General features: G+C 38.0%; 1 protein-coding gene across 1 annotated transcript in view; it reads left to right on the top strand.

The window, feature by feature from the left end:
- LOC150105703 (medium-chain acyl-CoA ligase ACSF2, mitochondrial-like) overlaps positions 1–21,238 on the top strand; it is a 347,992-nt gene extending 326,754 nt beyond the window's left edge. Inside the window, exons 14-15 of the mRNA XM_090394533.1 lie at positions 7,525–7,635; positions 16,620–21,238. Coding sequence (XP_090250659.1) covers positions 7,525–7,635; positions 16,620–16,739 — 231 coding nt within the window. The 3' untranslated portion in view covers positions 16,740–21,238. The remainder of the gene's footprint in view (positions 1–7,524; positions 7,636–16,619) is intronic.
- The last annotated feature ends 2,318 nt before the right edge of the window (positions 21,239–23,556 follow it).

Here is a 23,556-nt window from a genome sequence, read left to right as displayed (position 1 = left end):
AGGTCATAAGGGTCTTTCATTCTTGTGAATGTCATATCATGGTGAGATTGAGAGCAGTTGATGATCAGGAGGAGAGACTGACTATACGAGAGCAACAGGTGTATGGGGGGATTGAGGAAACATGATGTTAATAAGGCTGTCGGACTTGATAATATAACACTACGAATTCTGAAGGAATGTGCCATGGAGTTGGCATCTGCCTTGACATAATTTTTTAATATGAGTCTTGCACTATGTCGAATTCCAAAGGAGTGGAAGGATGACAAGATGGTGCCACTTCATGAAGGAGGTGATAGAACTCAGGCATCAAATTATAGGTCTATCTCTGTGTTAGGTGTTGTGGTTAAGTTGTTGGAGAAGCTGCTGAGAACTAGGATCCAGAAGTGGGTTGACAAAATGGTATTATCTTTGGTGGACAGCATGGATTTGCTAAAGGGAGATCATGGTTTAGTAATCTACTTACTTATCACAATAAGGTGACAGCTTCCTTGGACAGAAGAGAGGGATACACAGTAGTATACTTAGACTTCGTGAAAGATAATATGCTAGTCAAGATACGTAATAAGTTGATAGTCAAACTAGAACCGATGGGATTGTATATTAGATTAGTGCACTGAATCGGAGACTGGCTATCTGATAGGTATCAGCAAGTTGTGTATGAGGGAGCAATATCCAGGAAGAGGAAAGTCACTAGTGGTGTACCGCGGGAGTCTGTTTTAGGGCCACTGCTGTTTAACCTGTATGTTAATGATATTGGCGAAGTTCTGGATGGGATATTCAGTTGTTTGAAGATGATACAAAGTTGGATATGAAGAGTAGAGAAGATGTTGTGGCCTTACAAGAAGACTTGAATAAATTGAGTGAATGGGCACAGAAATGGGGATGCGAGTTTTAAAATTTGGGAAACAAAGATGGGATATAGAAATTATGCTTGTTGGGGATATATTGTCGGAGGTGAAAGAAATAGGAGATCTTGGGGGTGATAGTGGATAAGGATCTGAAATTTAGGGGACACATTGCCAAAACTCTGAGGACAACACAGAGAATTGTGGGAATAATGCAGAGGACACTGACTTGTAAAAGTAAAGAGATTTTTGTTGTATTGTATAAGGCTTTGATTAGGCCACACATGTGTGCACAGATTTGGTCACCTGGTTTTTTAAAAGGACACACAGATGCTGAAAAGGATCCAGAGGCAACTTCATAAGGTAGTTTCTGATCTCTGAAATGGAAAATATAATGAAAGGCTGAGAAGATGCAATTTACAGAGTCTTGATAGGAGGAAGAGGGGGTGATATGATAGAGACCTACAACTTAGTAAGGGGTTGTTATAGGATCAATGTTAGAGAGGTTTTACTGCAAACGATGGGGAGATCAAGGGAGAACCAGAGAACATCCCTGAAAGCTGTATAAGGAGGGCATGAGCGGGGGGGGGGGTTAAGAAGCAGGTTTTTTTTAATGCAGAGTAGTGAATGATTGGAATGCCTTGCCTGAGAGTGTGTTTTCTGTAGAGTATTTTAGTGTGTTTAAGGCACATGGTATGATGAGCTGTGTGTATGACAAAAGGACTTCCTAGATGAGTCTTTGACTCCATGGGGTCTTTGGATAATAATAATAATAATAATAATAATATATTTCCTTGCAGGTTATTTCTTATGTCATTTATGTACAAATTAAACAGTATTGGTTCCACCACTAAACCTTGCAGTACACCATTAGTCACCTGTTTTAGCTTTGATTCTGCCCCTCTATCTACCACTTTTTTATATCTGTCCAGTAGCCATCCTCTTATCCACTTAATCAGCATCACATCCATTCCCATTTGTTCTAATTTGCATAACAGAGCTCCATGCGGTATTCTGTCAAATGCCTTTGCAAAATCCAGCAGAATCATTGTGTAGCCATTTCCTTTATCCAACTCAGCTGTTACTCTATTATAAAAAGTTATTAAATTATTAAGGCATGACCAATCCTTCACAAAGCCATGTTGCCCCTCATACAGTATCATATTTATATTTATCCATTCTTGAATTATCTTTTTGACCAATTTTTCCAGTACTTTTACTGGAAAAAATATATATTCCTAGTAAGAGTTATTGGCAATTCCCTTGCACATTCTCGCAAAACCCCGAGCTGATATCCCATCTAATCATACAGCTGTATTTACATTGAGATTCTGCAATATCCTAAAAACCCTCCAATTTATGTGCCTCTGTTTCCACATCATTGTCTGTCACATATGTTACAGCAATAGCCTCACCTGGATGATATACTTTTGCAAAGTGGTCACTCAGTAACTCAACTATTTTATATGCTTCTCTCACCTCGTGATCAACATCACTCATTGAGGTTAATCTTCCATGGTCATTCTTCCTCTTACTTGCACACATAACAAAAGAACTCTTTGGTATTTATTTTGACCTGCTCAGCTAGATTTTTCTTGTAATCTGATTTTGCCTTCCCTGCCATGCTGGTCACCTTTCTTGCCTGAGCCTTGTACTGTTCATTAGTTTGCTGGTCACCTTTCTCCTTATATACTCTCCACAGCATTTTTTTTCTCTACAGCTCATGCTTAATGATATTTCTCATCCATCTAACTCCTACCTGATTAATCCTCCTTCCTTAGGTATACAATTTAATACTGCTTCCTCTTGATGACTCTTAACTATCTTCCATGCACTAATAACATCCTTATCTTTTAGTGTTTTATGCCATGGTACAGATTTATACTTCATCTTAAGCTTGTCATAATCACCTGCCTTGTAATTCCATACATATATACCTTCTTGACAGAATATTCCTCATGTTTTTCAATCTTTGAAGTCAAGACTTCAAAGTTACTTTTGCCAATTGGAGGCAATTTGGCCACCTTGGTTAAGGGTAGCTTGTCTAATCTTGCCCAAACTTCTGCTGATATCTATTATTTATCATGGAGGATCTCCTATTACTAAAACAGTAACGAGCTAAGTGCCCTATCTCGTTACAATTGAAGCATCTAGGAGGCTCCCTTCTGTATCTTTGCTCATTAACTCTCTCTTGATTCTGGAAAATAACTGTCTCTTGCTGTGGTACGACTTTGGATAGTTTCTGCATAACTGAGTCTAATCTATCTAGAAGGGGTCTTTGCAGACGCTCAACTTCCTCTTTAACCATCTTAATTGTTTCCTCAGTTCTGCTACAATTAGGCTCTGGGGTTCTAACAGATAACGTTCCTAATTGTCTCATTACCTCATCTAACCTATCCATAATGGGTTTCTGGAGTATCTCGATCTCTTGTTTTACAATATCCCTGATTTTATCTGAATCAATATTAGACTCTGTCAAATTGTTTATCTCTTGCCTTTTGTCCTTTTCTAATCTCTCTCTCATCCTTGATCTTTCTCTCCTTTCCTTACTCTCTTTAATTGGTCTTTGCTCCTTTACAGAATTTTCTTTCTCTTCAATTATATTTACTGACCCATGAACATGTGCGGGACGAAGGTCTCCGAGCAATTGTTCGCGCTCCTTTACAGCATCGTAACATTCTCTTAAATTAGATAATTTCTTATCAAATGCTGTTTCCTTCAACTCAGGTCTGACTCCCTGTCTGAATTGTTGGAAAATGGCCCAGTCCAAGTTAGGTTTTTCTTCATTATTGACACTAAGGATACTAGCTATCGTCAGTAACCTGTTATGGAACTCAGCCACACTTTCCTTTTCCTCTTGAGAGCACCTCTGGAGCTTCCATAAGTTAGGTCCCAAGCTTCCCAGTTTTGAGAACTCAGAAATTAGGACTGTCTTAAATCGGGAGTAATCCAGGGTTTCCTTGAGAATGGGGGAAGAATGCAGGAAAGCTTTAGCCTTTCCCACCAGTTTACTTCGGAGTAGGACTAGCAACTGAAAATCAGTCCATCCTCCAACTCTTCTAAGCTCTTCTATATAACTAAAAAAATTTAGGACGTCATCAGTCTCTTTGCCTGAAAATTGTGGGAACACCTGCTGTGGGTTAATATAACGAAAAAATTCGCTGTTGTCCATGCCTAAATTACTGGAGGGTTCAGTCATACTTGCATCCAATTTACACTAGTTAACACTCTAAAATTTTCAACAAAACTTAACAAAAAATTTACCTCTCAGTTGTCTGATCTGCTACCAAAACCAACTTATTGTAAATAGCTTATAATTAAGATTTTATTAGCTATAGTACATCCTGTCGGCTGCGCCATTTATGTTGTGTCCCAATTTACGATTTCTACTCTAATCTTATAAATTCCTTTTATCTATATTCTTCTAACTTCTATGCCCGAGATTTTACCAAAACTTATACCACTATCTAAATTATTGCTCCACGTAGTACCCTTATTATTTGTATTTATACTGCGCCTTTTGGGATATTTAGTTTAGGATATTACATACATAAACAAGGAGAAAGAACTCAAATATATCTGAAAGTGTAACTATTGCAGTCGTGACACTTAAATTTTCTGCGTGACTAAGTACAATATTTTCAAGTGGTTATCAACTGCACCATTTATGTTGTCATGAATAGGGAGAAAGTCAATCTCGAATATATCTCTTAGTATTTAAATATTATTGCAGTCGTGACTCTTAATCTCTTTCCTCAACATTAAATTTTCCACGTGATTAGGTACGATGATTTTAAGCGGTGCATTGGATTAGCAACATCAGACAACTCTTTGATCATTGAACAAAAGGTTTATTAAGTTTCTAAACATGGTACAATTCAAATACTAAACTAAAATACTTATAGACTAACATTAAATCATTACAAGCAATATGGCTATTTGTGATTATGCCGCCATACACATTAATTCATAAATTCACCTGATGTGAACAAATTAGATCAATTCACACTATCTGATTATTCATACTGAAGTAGATTAACAAATCATTCACTGCTAACACATACTTGTGACATTTCAATTATATTATACATTACATTAGGCATTCAATTCTTAGGATACGTAATTACTTAATTCGCACTATTCCGTTATATGCACTAACACACAATTATGTCATTTAAATATCTTGTGCAATATAATAGACATGCAAAAATACCTTAGGACTCTTAATCATTCACAAATCTTTAACACTAGTCAATCTACACATAACACATTCTATCATATACTAAAGTCCTAGTATAACTTCAACAGTTCTATATTGGAATCACGATACTTTTCACAGACAAATTTCTAGCTAACATAGGTGATGATTTACAGTACCTTTCTTGAGCTCTTCGTATGGGCCTTTATTCTTTTCCAAATGAACCTCTGGCATAACTTCTCGTAACTCTGGAATACTTTAACACACATATATTTGCTCTACTATCAGCAACGAGGACATCGATCTCTTTACAGCTTTTACTTTAACACACATATATTTGCTCTACTATCAGCAACGAGGACATCGATCTCTTTACAGCTTCTGCTTTGCATAGTTATCACTAGCGTCGAAACAAAGAAGATCCCTCCTTTTCTAGGACTCTATGGCAATTTTTTCTTTGCTTCCTACTCGCGAAAACGGGAATCGAAATCCCGCTCACTTTCGTTTCCGTGTTGTGACGAGGAGATATCACCCCTGTCGCCACTCAGGAAAACCCTGTGAACTCCACCGGAACCAAACCAAACTCCAAGGCCAAAAGCGACTATCCAAAAAACCTAACGGAACCTTTTCTTACTTCCTTTCTCCTCCATCTACTTGTTTTTTAATCATCGACCAATTAGGGTGGCGTTTTCTCGCCAAACGTCATTTGATCAGCAAGCCCGTTCTCAATGTTTTCTTAGGGCCGATCATCCGGGGATCGGCCCTAAGCGATAGCTTTGCTTTTCTTGTGCTAGCCTGACTTAATCCCCTTTCAAACTTTTTCTATGAATTCTACTTAATAACTTAATCTCTCACATAACGTATTTTATGACTCACCCATTTCTACTTATTTACTTAACTCTCTCATTTTTAATCGTATTACAATATTAATCTATACTTTCCTTTGTTAGCTACTTATTTAGTTAGAATTCCTTATTTTAAGTCATATTACAATATTAATACATTCCTTCCTTTATCAGCTACTTTAACAACAACCCTTAAGTTTTACACATATTACCGAATGCAAGAAATTTTCCATTAAATAATTAATTTTTTTATGCAGGGGTTTTAATTTATGATATTTATTCTTCATGTTACACCATGATAGCTGAGAATACTATATTCCTAAGATATCAGGTATAACAGTATGTCGTCTTCTGTTCGGGGCCCCCCTTCAGATCTTCCCAGAAACAAACAAACAAACTAAATTCTGAAATTGTATCCTGGACCCAATTATATCACTGTAATTTTTGATTAAAATTTACGAAAATATACCTAAAATATTTCTTCTTTATTTTTTGATGTATCATAAATCAACTTATGATTAATTGTTGAGTTCCGTGTAAGGGCCATATCCTAATTTTAATCGGATCGGATGCATGTGGTCCGGCCCTAAAAGTCGGCTTACTACTGATAACTCATTCTTCTCGATGAAAAATTGAAGAAAATAGTACACCAGAGGTTTTGAAGTGGATTTATAACAACCTTGAAGAACTGATTGCATTGAGAATACTATTGACTTTGCCCGTTTCAGTTGCTAAGGGAGAGAGAACATTTTCTAAATTACAATTAATAAAGAACTACCTGCGATCAAGCATGAGTCAAGAAAAACTAAATGGTTTGGCACTAATTTCAATAGAAAATAATATTGCTCAGTCTATCAACATCGATGTACTGCGACAGGATTTCGCTAAAATGAAAGCCAGACGAGTCCCTTTTAGAAAAATTTGTGTAAAGAACATTTGAATAAATCTCTTAACTTTATATTACTATTTTATATTATTTTGAAAATTTATATAACTTGAAAAAATTTGTATAAGCAGGACTAATCCGTAGGTATTATACTGTAAAGCAGTTTTCATTTGTTTTTCATTTCATTCACACTTTATTCAAAAAAAACTTTTTTGGAAAGGCGCCGAACATTAATCACACACACACAAGAAAAATACTATGCGGCGGTCCTGGGTGTATGGTAGGGTGAACCTCCTACAATGAGTTTCTTGATTGTGTGGAGCTCCTCTGATGATAATAACAATAAATGAGTTAGAAAGATAGCGACTTGATTTATAATACAAATCCAGCACTAAAAAAAAAGAAGTCATTAGACTTTGCCAAAAGTATTCTTATTTTATGTATATCTTCAGAAAATTCAAGAACTCTTTCTCTCTTTCTTTTTTGAATAATATTCTCATGGGGAAGGATAATCCATTTTTGTTTGATAAGTAGTTACTCTAGTCTAGAAATTCAGCCCACACATGCCATTTACTCTTATATGCTATAGGTCCTTGTGGCCTCTCATGTGTGTAAATGATATAAAGGGGGTGGAAACACCCTCTGCCAGGAAAAACACAAAAAAAGTATTTCTAAAAATAGTAGCTTCTTTAATAGATGATAAACTCTTTTCTTAGAAAGAAATACTAAGCTTATTTTGATATTTTACAGGTTATTGGAGTGCCAGATAAAAGAATGGGTGAAGAGGTATGTGCCTGGATCAAGCTAAAACCTGGAAGCAGTATATCAGAAAAAGATATTAAAGACTTCTGCAAGGGAAAGGTATTATTTATTTATTGATGTTTTAATAGTGTTGTAGGAATCTCTCTTTACAACAGTTTCAGAAATGGACCACAGGTTTAAAATGCTAAATTATAGAAGAAAGAAAATTAAATTTTTGTTACACACAGCAGTGATTCAAGAAATTTTAAGCAATCCTCCAATAATATAATCTCCACTCACTGCTATTCTCAAGTTATTCTTTGCCTCTTTTTCTCTTTCATTCTATCATTTGTTTCCAGTAAATTCTGCATATTCCTCATTTTATTTTTCAATTTGAACAGCTCTTTCTTAAAATCTTGCATTACAATAAGTTCACTCTCTGTTACTCTTATAGTTTTGCTTCCTCTCATTCTGCCACATCTTTCTTACATTTCCTCATTCCTATTTCCTTTTGCTTCCATATCTCTTACTTTTGTTTCTTTATTCTTATGTTCTTTCACTTCCTTGGTCTTACTGGCTTTTGATCCATTATTCAGACTACAGATAACTTGTAGTCTAACAAAAAATTGCACTTTCTGCATATCCATACGTTATCTCCTCTTCAGTCTCTTCACAAACATCTTTTCCATTTCACCACACATACATGTTGCATTCATGATATCAAATCATTTTAGAAAAGTCTGTCATTAATAGCATTTTGTTCCTCACACTACACGGAGTGGAAATCTTGTTCATTCTGCTATTGTGTACTGTTGAAGGCAACATTCGAAAATGAAGTATAAAAATAGTCAGTTACAAATCCACAGCACAACAATTGCACAGATAAAGTAAGATATTGAAAGTAAATAGTATTATACTAAAGTGCAAACAATATCACCAGTTACTATGCAAAATAGCATTTGTCTTTTCTAGAGCTCTTTACCAAGAACACATATGTATAGGCCATCTAGTGGCAAATATCTCAAGATCAAAATCTCATGAACAAAATGTAATAAGGAAAATTATTTTAACAATCAAGACCTTACAAATATTGAAGACATCTTAAAGGTTTTTCGTGCGTGCTACAAAGAGCTTTTTATTCAATCTTCTCCAAAACAACTGTTTCCATAATTGGCCCACTCAAGCTCTTGCAGAACATTATTCTACTCTGCTGGACAGATTCAAAACACCAGAGAAATAACAACTACATTTGAAAGCTTTAAAAAACAAAAAAAGTAAGATCTGGGACTTGATGGAGTAAAAACACAAGGCTGCCACTTTACCTGAAAATTTCCACTCTCAGTGCCAGTCACACTCTTCAGAAATATCCTAACACAGGGAGACATCCTGGATAAGTTCTCAGAATGCTAAACCCTACTTATCTACAAAAAAAGGGTAGAGACCAATGATTGCTCTAATTTTTGCCGGTCAATGTGCATAAGTTTCCAGTCTCAGAATCAGTATGTATATAGTAACCTGTGCTTACAATAGTGAAAGTCACAAGCCATGAACTCTAAATTAATTCACTTAAATCACTTAAAGGTGAGTTAGCCAATCTCATATGGAGGTAGCAGGGTTTTTTCCCCAGAAACTCGGGTTTTTCATCCCGCATACAGACAAATCAGCTCTTCAGAACACACACAATTTACAGAAAAAATACTAGTTGTGGTGGCGGACAGTAGATGGCATTGATGGAGATGATTGGTAGTAGAGGAGACAGTTGTATAGTAGGTGTCCTCCCGCGATGAGTCTTCGAACTCCTTGGAGGCGTCACGAATAATAATAATAATAATAAATCCACATAGCTGCAAAAAATCTATCCCCATTTACATGAAGTAACTAATTAGAGTGTCTTAAGTTGGAATGGATTAGAATAATACTAAAGTGGAGACATTGGAGAAATTATTAAGTGACTATGAAATGTATAATCAAATGAAGCCAAGCAAATAAGAAAAGGGTGATCATTGTGGGCGATTCTAATCATGGCAATATAGACTCGGATGATGAGATAGCAACTGCAAGTAAAAAAAATGAGTTTCTTGAGATTTTGAGGGACAACTACCTCAGACAGTATGTAACAGAGGGCACACTAGGATTTGAGGGTCTTGGATTTGATCATCTCATCAGAGGATGTAATTATAAACGAGGTGTCCAATCACCCTCCAATTGGTGAGAGTGACCATGAAGTGATTACCTGGGTGGTTGCCAGTAGTGTGAGAACCTCTGTGAGAAAAGAGTATATGTGGAACTACAAGGGTGGTGATTACAAACAGCTCAGGAGACAGCGTGCAGGTATAGCATGGAATGAGGAGTTAGCTGGAAAAGAGATCAATGCAGCTTTTGGGATATTCAAGAACTATCTAGTAGAAGCAATGTCTAAATGTATTCCAAGGGTCAGAAGGTTAAATAAGGTAGGTGTGAAATGGATGAATGAAGACATTAGGCATGCAATACAGAGAAACAAGGCATTATGGAGGCAGCATAAGAGAAGTGATAATAACCAATTCATGAGGATTACAAAGACCAGTCAAGGAGGGTGACTTGGTTAGTAAGGGTAGCAAAAATGAAGTATGAGCAGCAGTTAGTTAGTGAAGCCAAAAAGAATCCTAGGGAGTTATTTCAATATGTAGCCAGCAAAAAAAAAAAAAAAAAAAAAAGAATTATTATGGAAGGATGACATTGATTGGAGAAAATGGTATAAGGACAGCTGTAGCAGAAAATATAGTGGAGATACTTAATGAGCAGTTCATAAGGTCTTTCATTCTTGTGAATGTGACTTCATGGAGAGATTGAAGACAGTTGATGATGGGGAGACTGACTGTAAGTGAGTAAGAGGTGTATAGGGAGTTGAGCAAACTTGATGTTAATAAGGCTGTGGGACTTGCTAATATATCACCACATATTCTGAAGGAATGTGCAAGGGAGGTGACATCTGCCTTGACATAATTTTTTTAAATATGAATCTTGCACTGGGTCAAGTTTCTAAGGAGTGGAAGGAGGACAAGATTGTGCTGCTTCATAAGGGAGGTGATAGAACTCAAGCATCAAATTATAGGCCCATCTGTGTGTGAGGTGTTGTGGTTTAGTTGTTGGAGAAGCTTTTGAGAACTAGGATCTAGAATTGGGTAGACAACAATGTTGTTGGAGAAGCTTTTGAGAACTAGGATCTAGAATTGGGTAGACAACAATGTTGTTGGAGAAGCTTGTGAGAACTAGGATCTAGAATTGGGTTGACAACAATGGTATTATCTTTGATGGACAGCATGGATTTGCTAAAGGGGGAGGTCATGTTTTAGTAATCTACTTACTTATTACAATAAGGTGACGGCTTCCTTGGACAAAGGAGAGAGATACACAGTAATATACTTATATTTTGGAAATGCTAGATAAGTTCAAAATCAAACTAGAGCAGTTGGGGTTGGATATTAGATTAGTTCATTGGATTGGAGTCTGGCTATCTGATCGGTATCAGCAAGATGTGTATGGGGGAGCAATATCCAGGAAGAGGAAAGTCACTAGTGGTGTACCTCGTGAGGCTGTTTTAGATCCACTGCTGTTTAACCTGTATGTTTATGATATTGGCAAAGATTTGGATGGTGATATTCAGTTGTTTGCAGATGATGATGCAAAGTTTCGACAAACTCTGAAGAGTTGAGAAGATTGCAGCTTTACAAGAAGACTTGAATAAATTGAGTGAATGGGCATGGAAATGGGGATGCGAGTATAATGTTGCAAAATGTAAGGTTTTAAAATTTGGGAAACAAAGATGGAATGTAGAAATTATGCTTGGTGGGGAGAAATAAGAGATCTTGGGTTGATAGGGGATAAGGATCTGAAATTTAGGGGACACATTGTCAAAATTGTGAAGACAACATAAAGACTTCTGAGAATGATGCAGAGGACACTGACTTGTAGAAGTCTTTGTGTTGTCTTCACAATTTTGACAATGTGTCTCCTAAATTTCAGATCCTTATCCCCTAGTCACCTGGTTTTCAAAACGGATGAAAAGATGTTGGAAAGGGTCCATAGATGACTTACTAAGGTAGTTCTGACCTCTGGAATGTCGAATGTGAGGAAAGTTTGAGAAGATGCAATTTATAGAATCTAGTGGATAGGAGGAAGAAGGGAGATGTGATAGAGACCTACAAGTTAGTAAGGGATTTATAGGATCAATGTTGAAGAGGTTTTACAGAAAACAATGGGAGATCAGGGGAGATCAGAGGTCATCCCTCCAAACTGTATAAAAAGGGTGTGAGCAGAGGAGTAAGAAGCAGGTTTTTTGCATGCAGAGGCTGATTGGAATGCCTTGCATAAGGGGTGTGGTGTCTGCAGAGAATTTGAGTATGTTTAAGGCATGGTATGATGAGCTGTGTGTATGATAAAGAACTTTCTAGATGAGTCTTTGACTCCATGGGATCTTGGGGTAATAATAAGTGACAAGTATGATTTTTCATATAATTCAAAAATTGACTGTAAATTAGAAATTCAAAAGCAAAAATGTTGTGCATGCAGTTACTAGGCATGTATGCTTCGTGTATGTGCTTGCATGCATGCACACACACACACACACAGCTCAGAGGGAACATTGGTAGAAAGGTGAAAAGCAGAAAAGGTGAAAGCATTAATAAAATTGCCTATTAAAATTATTCTCAAGTTAATGGAAGAGACTGACACAACAAAAGTGAGCGTACTGGAATGAAGGAGAACATAACTGATAGAATAAAAGCAAATGTATTTGACAATATGTTAGAATGACAGCAAGTATGAAATTATTGAAAAAATGAGTTGGTGAAGATGAGAATTGAGATTAGTGAGGGTGCGAGATGGTGCACAAGGTTTGTTTTCCTAAGGATGGAGGATAAACAAGGTGATTAAGAACATTGACTGTGGTTCTGAGAACAAATGATTTGGTTGGACAGAAGGAGAATATGAGAATGGATATCAGGAGATTTACGAAGAAGAGTCAAAGGAATAATCTAAAAGGAAAGGTAGTAAGTGTGTTTCTTAGGCGTGACAATAATGAGTTTGAGGCAGTATTCAAGAATCATCAACATTTCATGACATCCACAGAGTATATTTAAAACTATCCACACACATATTGCATTGCACTTCATTATGCAAAATGAAGACATAATATTATGTCTTCATTTTGGTATAATGAAGTGCAATGTTACTTACTGTGCCTGTCTAGTATAATGAGACTTACACCAGGCAGGCATAAGCATGCCCTAGTCAAGTCATATTCAGCCATCTAATTCCAACCTTGGTGGCATAAGAGCCATTAAGAGTGGAGGTAGAGACCTCTCAGACCTAAATATAGGAACACTCATGAATCACTTTAGTCTTTTCTCAGTGTTTCATGGTTATTAAAATGCATGTTTGTGCAAGTATGGGCTTTGTGTCACAGGAATTTAATGAGATTTATGTTCTTTTTCTGATAAAGTTGCTTTACTAGTCTCTCCAATGGAACATCACAGCTGCATGGGGTGGGTTACACTCCAGGATAACATAGCAGATAACGACAATATGGACTAATTTTTTGCTAATGGATATAACTGAAATATTCTATTATATCCACTGACAATAAAGTTATATTTCATTGTGAAAGAAAACTAATATAACCCAATTCATACTTCTCAAACTTAGACATACACCTGTGTAAGTCAGAGAGTTTCTGAAAGAATCTTCTAAAGGTATACTGAACATTCCTAATTTAAGCTGTAAAGAATCAATAAAAATTAACAGGATCTCTTGTATGACACTAAGGTTGAGTGCTAAGGTGAATTTGGCTAAGCCTTACTTACCTTATGCCTTTGCAGATGAGTATTGCTTCATTGCTATGCCTCATTTTGTATGATGTAATGCAGTGTTGTGTGTGTGTGTGTGTGCATGCAGTTTTTTCTGTTCTTTATTGACAAACCTGGTTGTATAATAAATGTAATTTATTAACATTTCACATTTAAAAATGATTATTATTAACACCAGACCTCCATGGGGTCTAAAACTGCGGGAGACAAACACTGTTACGCACAAAGTCCCTCAAACCGGACTTTAAATTCATGCAATTATGTATCTGTAATTCAAGTTTTCAATGTATCTGCATTCACCACAGTGTCAGGAAGCATTCAACTGATATTAACCACTTTCCATACAATGAACCTACTCCTTATGTCCCTGCTCATATCCTCCATATACAACTTATAGGTGTCTCCTTGTTCTATACCATTCCACATTAACTTGTTTACAACCTTGTACCAACTTAAATGTCTCGGTCATATCCCCTAATAATAATTATCATATGATGATACAACGGTTGTGAGTCCCCTTTACGGGGGAGGTACGGCACCATCTCAGTCCCTCCCCAAAAAATTTATCTGGGCTTTTAACCGGCATAGCTGACAAATCAGGCCTATGGCTGGGTCAGTATCCTGACTGTAATCCATGTGTGTTCACGGGACCTATTGGCCTGCTTGTGGGATGAAAAACCCCAGATAAACTGGTGGAAAAAAACCTGCTGTCTACACCCAAGACCGGCTAGCTTGGCTATGGCTGAGGAAGATCCTTAAGCTCCTCGCATTGTCGATAGGATTCAAACCTAGGATACATCTTCCCCAGGCATATCGTTGCGAAGTGCAAAGCCACTAGTAGGCTAACCACACAGACATCATAACCCCTGTCTTTTCCCCTATTCACAAGGTTTTACAAACTGCATTCCCTCAATCTGTTATCATATCCCCCACACTCCAGAGACTAGTTATAACCTTAAAACATGAAAAACAGGACCATACGAGGCCTGATTAAGGCCTTTTACAATGGAATCAGAAACTTTATTTCTACAAGTTAAGGTTCTCCACATCATTGCAGTAATCTGATGTGATGCCTTTGATGATCTTATGTGACCTCTGAATTTCAGATCCTTGTCCACCACCACTTCAGGGTGTCATCTCCTAATTGTCCTCCAAAATTTCTTCATCAAGTATCCTTTGCATCCTATTGTTGCATACCAAATTTCAGAACCTTGCACTTGGCAAGTTCCATACTGTTGCCCACTCATACAATCTATTCAAGTCCTCCTTTGAGACAATGTCTGCTTGATTCCTCAGTTTTGCATCATCTGCAAATCACTAGTTAAACCTATCCCAATATCATTTAATATACAGCTTAAATAACAATGGTCCAAAAACTGACTCCTTTTTTGAAATAGTGCCCTCAAATACACCACTCGCTGATACCTATCCAATAGCCATTCACCAGTTAGGACCTTAGTCTTCTCTGGACCCTTTAAAACATACCTCACTAGTTATGCTTCAGTTTAGTGACCAACTTGTGATGAGGCAATCTTCAAAAGCTTTTGCAAACTCTAAGTATACCACTGTACAATGCTTGGAAAGAAATCAATGGGCACCATAATGTGATGAACAAACAGCCATGGCACCCATCTTAATAAGATGTAGGACCTCCTTTTGCTGCAATGCAGATCCTACACGGCATACTTTTCACAAGCGTATGATAGCAGTTAATGGGAATTTTGGGCTATTCTTCTTGTAGGCATGTAATGAGGTTCTGGACTCTTGTGTGGTGAATATCCCCTTGATCTCACCTGATGCTTTAGTTCATCCCACAGAACAGGGTTGAGATCAGGGCTCTGTGAAGGCAAGTCAAGTGTGGTGATGTTCATGTCCACAAACTACACAGTTACAGCAGCAGCAGTCTTATGACACAGTGCATTGTCCTGCTAAAAGAGATAATTGTCAGTTCTGTAGATATGCCACAAAGTAGGAATATTTGCATTGTCCAGAATGTTAAAATACTTCTCAGAGTTCAGTGTTCTTGCCACCACAAACCGATGTCTGAGGGCAAACCATGAAAAACAGGACCATACCATCATACTACCATTCTGGTAAGAGACATTCACTGGGCATCTGGCACACCCAAACCTGTCCATTTGCTCAGTAGAAGGTGTAGCATGATTCGTCACTCAATAACATAGCTTTTCAAGCTTCCACATCCCATTGTATATGCTCTTTGCATCACTGAAAACGACACTACATGTTGGTTTGGGTAATGTGAAGCTTGCATATTGCAGTCCTACCATGGAAATCCACATTGTCAGCCTCAATTTTGAATATTTTTTTTTTTTTGCAGATTCTTGTTCCAGTAAGTGCCTGGAACTCTGCATTCAACAGGTCAGCCAATGACGAATGGCAGTTTTCACATATTATCCTTCATAGCACATTACAATCATGTTTGGTGAGTGCGATGGGTACTGCAGGTAGTACTTGCAGTTGGCTCACTATGCTTCCATCTCAGTATGGTATCAGTGATTGTTGACCTGGGATGGCCCAATTTCTCAAAAATTTGCTGAAGAGATAGCCCTGCAACATGACATCCTATCACAAGGTCTCTTTCAAACTCTATCTGTTCCCTTCTTGCAGCCATTTCACTGGAACATAGTTGCACTAACTTGGAAGCAGCATTATATTACTCCAATTTATACCAGCTACAAACTCGACTTGTTACATGGCACGATGTACCTTGTCCAATGGGATGACTTCTTTCCAAGAAGTGTGCGCTTGTCATTAGATTTCTTCCCACTATTAAGTGCGAAGAAGATTTATCATAGTTTCTGTTTTTTTTTTTAAGACCAGCTTGCCATGTTTGCCTTGGTCTCTCTCTCTCTCCTGTTCTCTTTCCCATTTTTATCTGATTCATTACTTTTTTAGCCCACCTGTTATCCTGTGTTCTTTCAGTTGATATTTCTATTATTTTCTTCATTTGTTAATCCAGTTCATTTATTGGCTGTATTTTACAATTTTCATGTGTATTTTTTTTGTTTAATACTGCTATCGTCCACGTTTTCTTCATCAAAAATCTGATACAAATTTTAGAATGGTATTTTAATATCAATTAAAATTATACTTTTGAAGTTGTTTAAAAGTATAAGCTATTTTATTTAAAATGGAAATTTTTGTTCTGTACTGTTTATAAATTATTATTTTATGTTTATAAACTATTTATTTTTATATGTTTGCTTTGAAAAAATTTTTTAACTTTTTTTTTTATAGATTAGCCATTTCAAGATTCCACGTTACATATTATTTGTCGAGATGTTTCCTAAGACAGCATCTGGTAAAGTTCAGAAATTTGTGATGAAAGAGGAGACTGAAAAACTTTTGAAGATTTAAGAACAACATTTTCTAAATATAATCTGTGTATAAAGCAATAAGAGTAAATCAAGAAATCAATGTCTATTATTAACTCCATTTATTATATCTTCCAACTGGCCAAGGTGGATGAAACAGCAAGACCAAATTGCACTTCTTATCCATGTTATTCAATGGAGTGTTACAAAATCGTATCCAGATTTAGCTGGACATCTATTGACATCATGGCCAGTTGGGGTGTTAATATTCAACTTACTACATTTAAATATAATCTATGTATAAAACAATCAGACAATAAATTAAGAAATGAGTGGTTATTATTCTGGTCTCTTCCTGTAAACTGTTATTATTTAATGTGCAACTTATCACATACACAATTAGAATAGAGTCTTCTACAATGAGTCTATAGAAAATATTTTCTTTAGATATTCTATGAAGAAAATAAGTAAAGCCATTGATTGATGTTTACTGACATAAATAATGTGCTTAAAACATATTAAAATGGTTTAATACACTTGGTAACGGTAGCAAAAGTGGGTTATGAGTAGAAGTTAGCAAATGATGCTAAAAGAAATCCTAGGAAGTTTTTTTGATATGTGACCAGTAGAAGGAAGAATGATTATGGGAGGATGATGTTGGTCAGTGATAATGGGAGATTGAAAAACACTGAGGAGAATATTATTATTATTATTATTCAGGCCTTCCATAGAGTCAAAAGACTCATCGTGAGAGGTCTAAGAAACACAAGTCTATCAAGACTCATTGAGGGATGTCCTTCCTAGGAAAACACAGTCTATCATACTACTCCATAAATGCACTAACCGTTCTCGCTCTCACCACTCCATCAGGCAATTCATTCCATGGTTCAACCACCCTCCATGCAAAGAAACCACTCCTCACCCTCTTTCTGAGTTTCCTTTCGTAACTTCCAGGGATGGCCTCTTGTCATGACTCCTTCCTGCTGTTCAACCAAGCAAAAGAACTCCCCAGTGTCAACTGTGTACCCACCTCTCAACAGTTTAAAAGTCTCAATCATATCACCTCTCCTCCTATCCACCAAACTCTGCAGTCCACATTCCCTCAGCCGATCCTCATAACTAACATTGTACAGTCCGCACACCATCTTTGTTACCCGCATTTGTACCCTTTCCACAGTTAATTTATCCCCTTCAAATCCTGGGGACCAGATCTGAGAACAATAGTCTCAATGTGGTCTGATCAGTCTTATGCAACAGAATGATAACACTTTTATCTCTGCAGGTCAGTGTCCTTCTCATAATTGCAGCAATCCTCTGTGTTACCTTCACTACCTTTGCAATATGTCCCCTAAATTTCAGGTTTCTATCAATCATCAAACCCAGATCTCTTGTCTCTCCTACTTCCTCCAGTTTAACTCATCCCATAGAGTATGCAGCATCCCATCGATGTGTCCCAAACCTCAAGACCTTACATTTTGCTGCATTAAACTGACACCCCCACATTCATTTGCCCATCTATATAGCGTATTCAAATCCTCTTGTAGGGCTACCACATCTGCACTATTACTAATAACCCTTCCCAGCTTCGCATCATCTGCAAACAACCAAATATCCCCTTGCAATCTGCTGAAAATGTCATTGATATAAAGGTTAAACAATATAGGTCCCAGTACTGAGCCCTGTGGGACCCCACCTCTAACCCTCTGCTTCCTTGAAACTGCCCCACCATACACAACTCTCTGATACCTATCGGACAGCCAATCCTGAATCCACTTGACCAATCTGACATCCAGACGCATATGCTGCAACTTGAATATCAGCTTATCATGTGGGCCCTGTCAAATGCCTCTCCCCTCATCTAATGCTCTTGTAATAACTCTATCATAAAAGGCTAGCATATTGCTAAAACAAGAGCACCACCACCTTCACAAATCCATGTTGACTCTCACTGATAACATTACCCTCATCTGCCCAATGCTGTATATGGTTCCTCACTACTTTCTCCAAGACTTTACTAACTACTGATGACACACAAACCGGCCTATAATTAGACACTTGCAGTCTGCTACCGCCCTTATGCAATGGCACTATCTTGCCTTCCTTCCATTCCATGGGCACCTTTCCCACAGACTTTCATTGAAAAGCCAGTTCAAGGGCAGTCAGTTCTTTAGCACATTCTCTCAAAACTTGTGGTGAAATACCATCCAGTCCCACAGCTTTACTAACATCCAGCGTACTCAATATGTGGAACACACACTCTCCGCCTGCACCTCTAAACCTCGAACCTGCTCTATCCCTCTAGTATTCAAATCGACTCCTCCAGGATGAAAAACTCCAATAAAGTGTTCATTGAACAATTCCACTATGTCCTCTGCATCAGTCACTCTATTCCCATTTTTATCCCACAATATCATTCTTCCACAGACATTTCTCCTCCTACTGGCCACATAGCTAAAAAATTCCCTAGGGTTTTTCTTGGATCTAAGGGCCAATCTTTTCTCATATTCCAGTTTCGCCTTCCTTACCATACTAGTCGCTCTCCTGGCCTGTGTCTTATATTCTTCATGCATCTTCTCTTCACTTGTCTCCTTATATCTCTTCCATAGCCTCTTTTTTTTGCATGTAGCTCCTGTTTAATATTGTTTGTCATCCATTTACATCAAATTGTCTCCTCTTCTTCACTCGTGGAATACAGCTTTCCATTGCTGCTAACAAATATTCCTTCACAATTTCCCAAGCACTAATGATGTCCCAGCCTTCCAATTCCTCCCTCCACGAAACTTCCCCAAGTTGACATCTAAGACTATTATAATCACCTGTTTTATAATTCCACATACGTTCCCGTCTCTTTGATACTCCTGCATGTCTATTCATTTTCCAAGTCAAAACCATATGGTTTCTCTCCAACTGGTAGGAGAGATGTGATCTCAGTTATTATCAGCTCTTCTGATGCTATAACCAAATCCAAAACTCTTGAACCTCTTGTTCCCCTCTGTTACATGTTGCCTAAGACATTTGTCCCACAAGAATTCTAGAAATTCCATTCCCTTATTGCTACATGCATCTTTCTTTACCCAATCTGCTGTAGTTAAAATCTCCCATAACAATCCTTCTTGCACTTGCCATGATCTCCCATAACAATCGTTCTTCTTGCACTCTCAACATCTCCTGGTCCCCACCCTCTGTGCTCCTTGGTCTGTAGCAACACCCCCACTAAATATCCTGTCTTGCCCACGTCCACCTCACACCATATGCTTTCAAAATCATTAGTGTCACAGCCTTCCAAAGCCTCCACTCTTAGAGGACATAGGTCGTTACTTATCATAAGCAGTACTCCACCACCACCACCATGCTTTCCCTTTCTATCCTGCCGAAAAATGCTGTACCCAGCAACTTCTATTCCTGTTATTATATCCTCTTCTGTCAACCACGTCTCTGTGATTCCAATAATCTTTGGCTAGGCTGATGCTATCAGTGCCATCGATTCCTCTGCCTTATTCCAAATACTCCTGGCATTGATATAAAGCATAAAAATGCCATTGTTTCTATACCCATCATTATCCCCTCTAGACTCCACTAGGCTCAGCATTACCTGATGTCGCCGCTCTTCTCCCAAGTACCCATTCCCACAAAATGCCACCCCTGCTACCATCCACACTGAGACACACACTGACTCGTTCAGAACAGCAATGTCTCCAGATGCCTACGTCCTTCCTCATTCAAATGCAGGCAGTCTCTCGCATACAATTCCTCTCTGCTCTCAAATGCCCTCTAAGCATCCACATATTGGAATCCTCTCTTCTCACACATTCTCGCTATTATGCCATTCAATATCACTGCTCTTCTGCTCAGCTCGACATTATCATACCTAGACAACACACACACTATCTTTCTTCTGTGTTTCTTCTTTCGTACAGCCTCAAGCAAGAATCTCATATCTCTCACTGCCCTATTTACACCACCACTCAAATCATTTGTTCTCACCATCACAATCATCTCATCCACCCTTTTACCTCTCTTAATTGCCATAGCCACACTTTCCACGTTCCTCCTGGCAAACACTCCTCATGCATCCTATCTCAAGCACCACGGATCATTGAGTCCCCATACATTACACATCTTACCACTCTATTCCTCGATTGCTCACATGCATCACACACACTCTCTCTCTCTCTCCTGTAACAGTTTCTCTCTGTGCTCCCCTACTTACTTGCCTTCCTGACATCACTCTATCTCTAGTCTCTGTGCTCCCTTACATTCCTCCTCCTCTCCTGCTGTTTCCATTCTTTCCTCTTCTATCATTCCTATATCTGACACTCATTCCCTCTCTTCCACTTATTCTATTCTCACATCTTCTATCATTCATACTCTCTCTCATTCCCTCTCTTCTACTGTTCCCATTCTCTCCTCTTCTATCACTCCCATAACTCTCTCTCATTCCCTCTCTTATACTGTTCCTGTTCTCTCTTCTTCTGCCATTCCCATAACTCTCTCTCAAGACATTCCATTTGCTCTTTCAGCTCATCTATCTCTCTCTCTCTCTGTAAGTCAGCCATTCTTGTTTGCCATTCATCCTCCCAATTGAGACTATCTCCTAGAACTTCAGAATCATTCAACCTTTCCATACTCCCCATTCTTATTATTTTATTCATACTTCTCTCACCCTCTAGCATACCCGTCATCTCTCTATGTGGAGAATCTCCCGTCTCTGACTCAACGAGGTCAGTTATGGTCATTTCTAAATCACCAAGTTCCTCCCATTGCCTGCATTTTGCACATATACATTTTCCCCTTCTTTCTCCTGCCACATATATAATCACTGGGATGCATACATTCCACAAGTCCCCTCATGCTACAAAATCCTGTATGATATCGCGCTGGAGTCCTTAAATGGGGGGGGGGGAGAACTTGGTGATACACCATTTGTAATTTTAACTGCCGCCATTATTTAAAATAGTGTTGCTAATTAGTGTCAAAAAATAAACGCTAAATAAGTACAAACGATTTCAAAAAATAAACGTTAATATTGTAGAGGTGTTAAATGAGCAGTTCATTAAAGTATTCCGTCTTGTGATTGTAATATATTGCAGAACGTGAGATTGTAATATACTGCAGTGGGAATGAGGGAGTTACCACTGATGGTGAGTGAGCAGGAGGCATATGAGGAATTGAGTGAACTTGATGTCAACAAGTTCAGCTATGTGGCCAGTAGGAGGAGAAATGATTGTGGAAGAAAAATGGGAATAGAGTGACTGATGCAGAGGACATAGTGGAATTGTTCAATGAAAACTCTTTATTGGTGTTTCATCCTGGAGGAATAAATTTTAATACTAGAGAGATAGGGCAGGTTCTAGGTTCAGAGGTGCAGGAGGAGAAACAGGTGGGGGTTGGATAGTAGATTAGTGCATTGGATTGCAGATTAGGCTGTTTGACAGGTATCAACAGATTGTGTATTGGGGGAGAGTGATATGCCAGAAGAGGAAAGTCACTAGTGGTGTGCCCCAGCGGGTCTGTTTTGGGGCCGTTGTTGAATTTGCATGTAAATGACATTGGAAAGGGCTTAAATGGTGATATACACTTGTTTGTAGATGATGCAAAGTGTGGAGAGTATGAGAAGTGGAACAGATAATGTAGCTTTGCAAGACGACCTAAATAGACTGTCTGAATGGGCAATGTGTCAGGATGACAGTTTAATATTACAAAGTGTAAAGTTTTAAAATTGGAAGCAAAGATGGGATGCAGAGTATAGTATTTGTGGGGATATTTTGGAGGAGGTGATGAAGGATTTTGAGGTTATAATGGGTAGAGACTTGAAATTTCGTGGACATTTTGCTAAAATTGTGAGGCCAACACAGTGGATTATGGGAATAATGCAGTGAACACTGACATGTAGAAGTAAAATGTTTTAATTCCATTGTACAAGGCTTTGATCAGGCTACATATGGATTACTATGTACAGATTTGGTTGTCAGATTTTCAAAACAATGATGAGATGTTGGAGTGGGTTCAGAGACAATTGATAAGTTGATTTCTGGTCTCTAGAATGCGAAATATGAGGAGACAGATTAAGAGAATGCAAATTACAGAGCTTAGTGGATAAAAGGAAGAGTGTAGATGCAATTGAGATGTATAAGTTGATAATGGGTAATTACCAGATTAACGTGGATGAGATATATCTGGAGATGGGGGGGGATGAGAGGCCATTCCTGGAAGCTATATAAGGAGGTACGAGCAAGGAAGGTAAGGAGTAGATGTTTTGCATGGAGCGTGTGGGTGATCGGAATGCATTATTTGAGAGCATGGTGAGAGCAGGGACAGTGAATGCATTTAAGTTGAGGTACAATAAGCTGTGTATGCAAGAATGGGACCTCCCATGATGAGTCTCTTAACTCCGTCGAGGTCTGTTGATAATAATATTAATATGATTGCTTTATCCTATGCTTATGCAAGCTGATTTTAATTTAGTGAAGAAAGAAATTGGGGTGTTGAGAGAGGAAATAGAAAGTTTGAAAATTGAGCCGAAAAAGGTGTTTAGAGAGAATGAGATTTTGAGAGGTTAATGAACAGGTGCAGAAAAGCAAGAGCATAAGAGAACAGGGGAGAGAAGACGATGAGAGAATGGAAGAGACAGGAAAAGAAAGAGGAGGTTGAGAGAATGACTGCAATGAACTGTGTGTGAGTGAGAGAGAGAGAGAGATGACAAGAAGGAGAAAATAATGGAAGAGAAAGAAGGAAGTGCATAAAAGTGGGAAGAGTTAGTGATATTCTTGAACAAAGAATAAATGGAACTGTGAGGAGGGAGATATATGGGTATTCAATTATTTTGCAAGTGCACAGTAGTGTCAGAGGAGTGCTTGAAT

Source organism: Typopeltis vanoorti, chromosome 6 (assembly GCF_054136105.1).
Source record: "Typopeltis vanoorti isolate ZY-2024b chromosome 6, IOZ_Tvanoo_1.0, whole genome shotgun sequence".
Lineage (NCBI taxonomy): Eukaryota > Metazoa > Arthropoda > Arachnida > Uropygi > Thelyphonidae > Typopeltis > Typopeltis vanoorti.
This window is presented reverse-complemented; position numbering and strand designations above follow the sequence as displayed.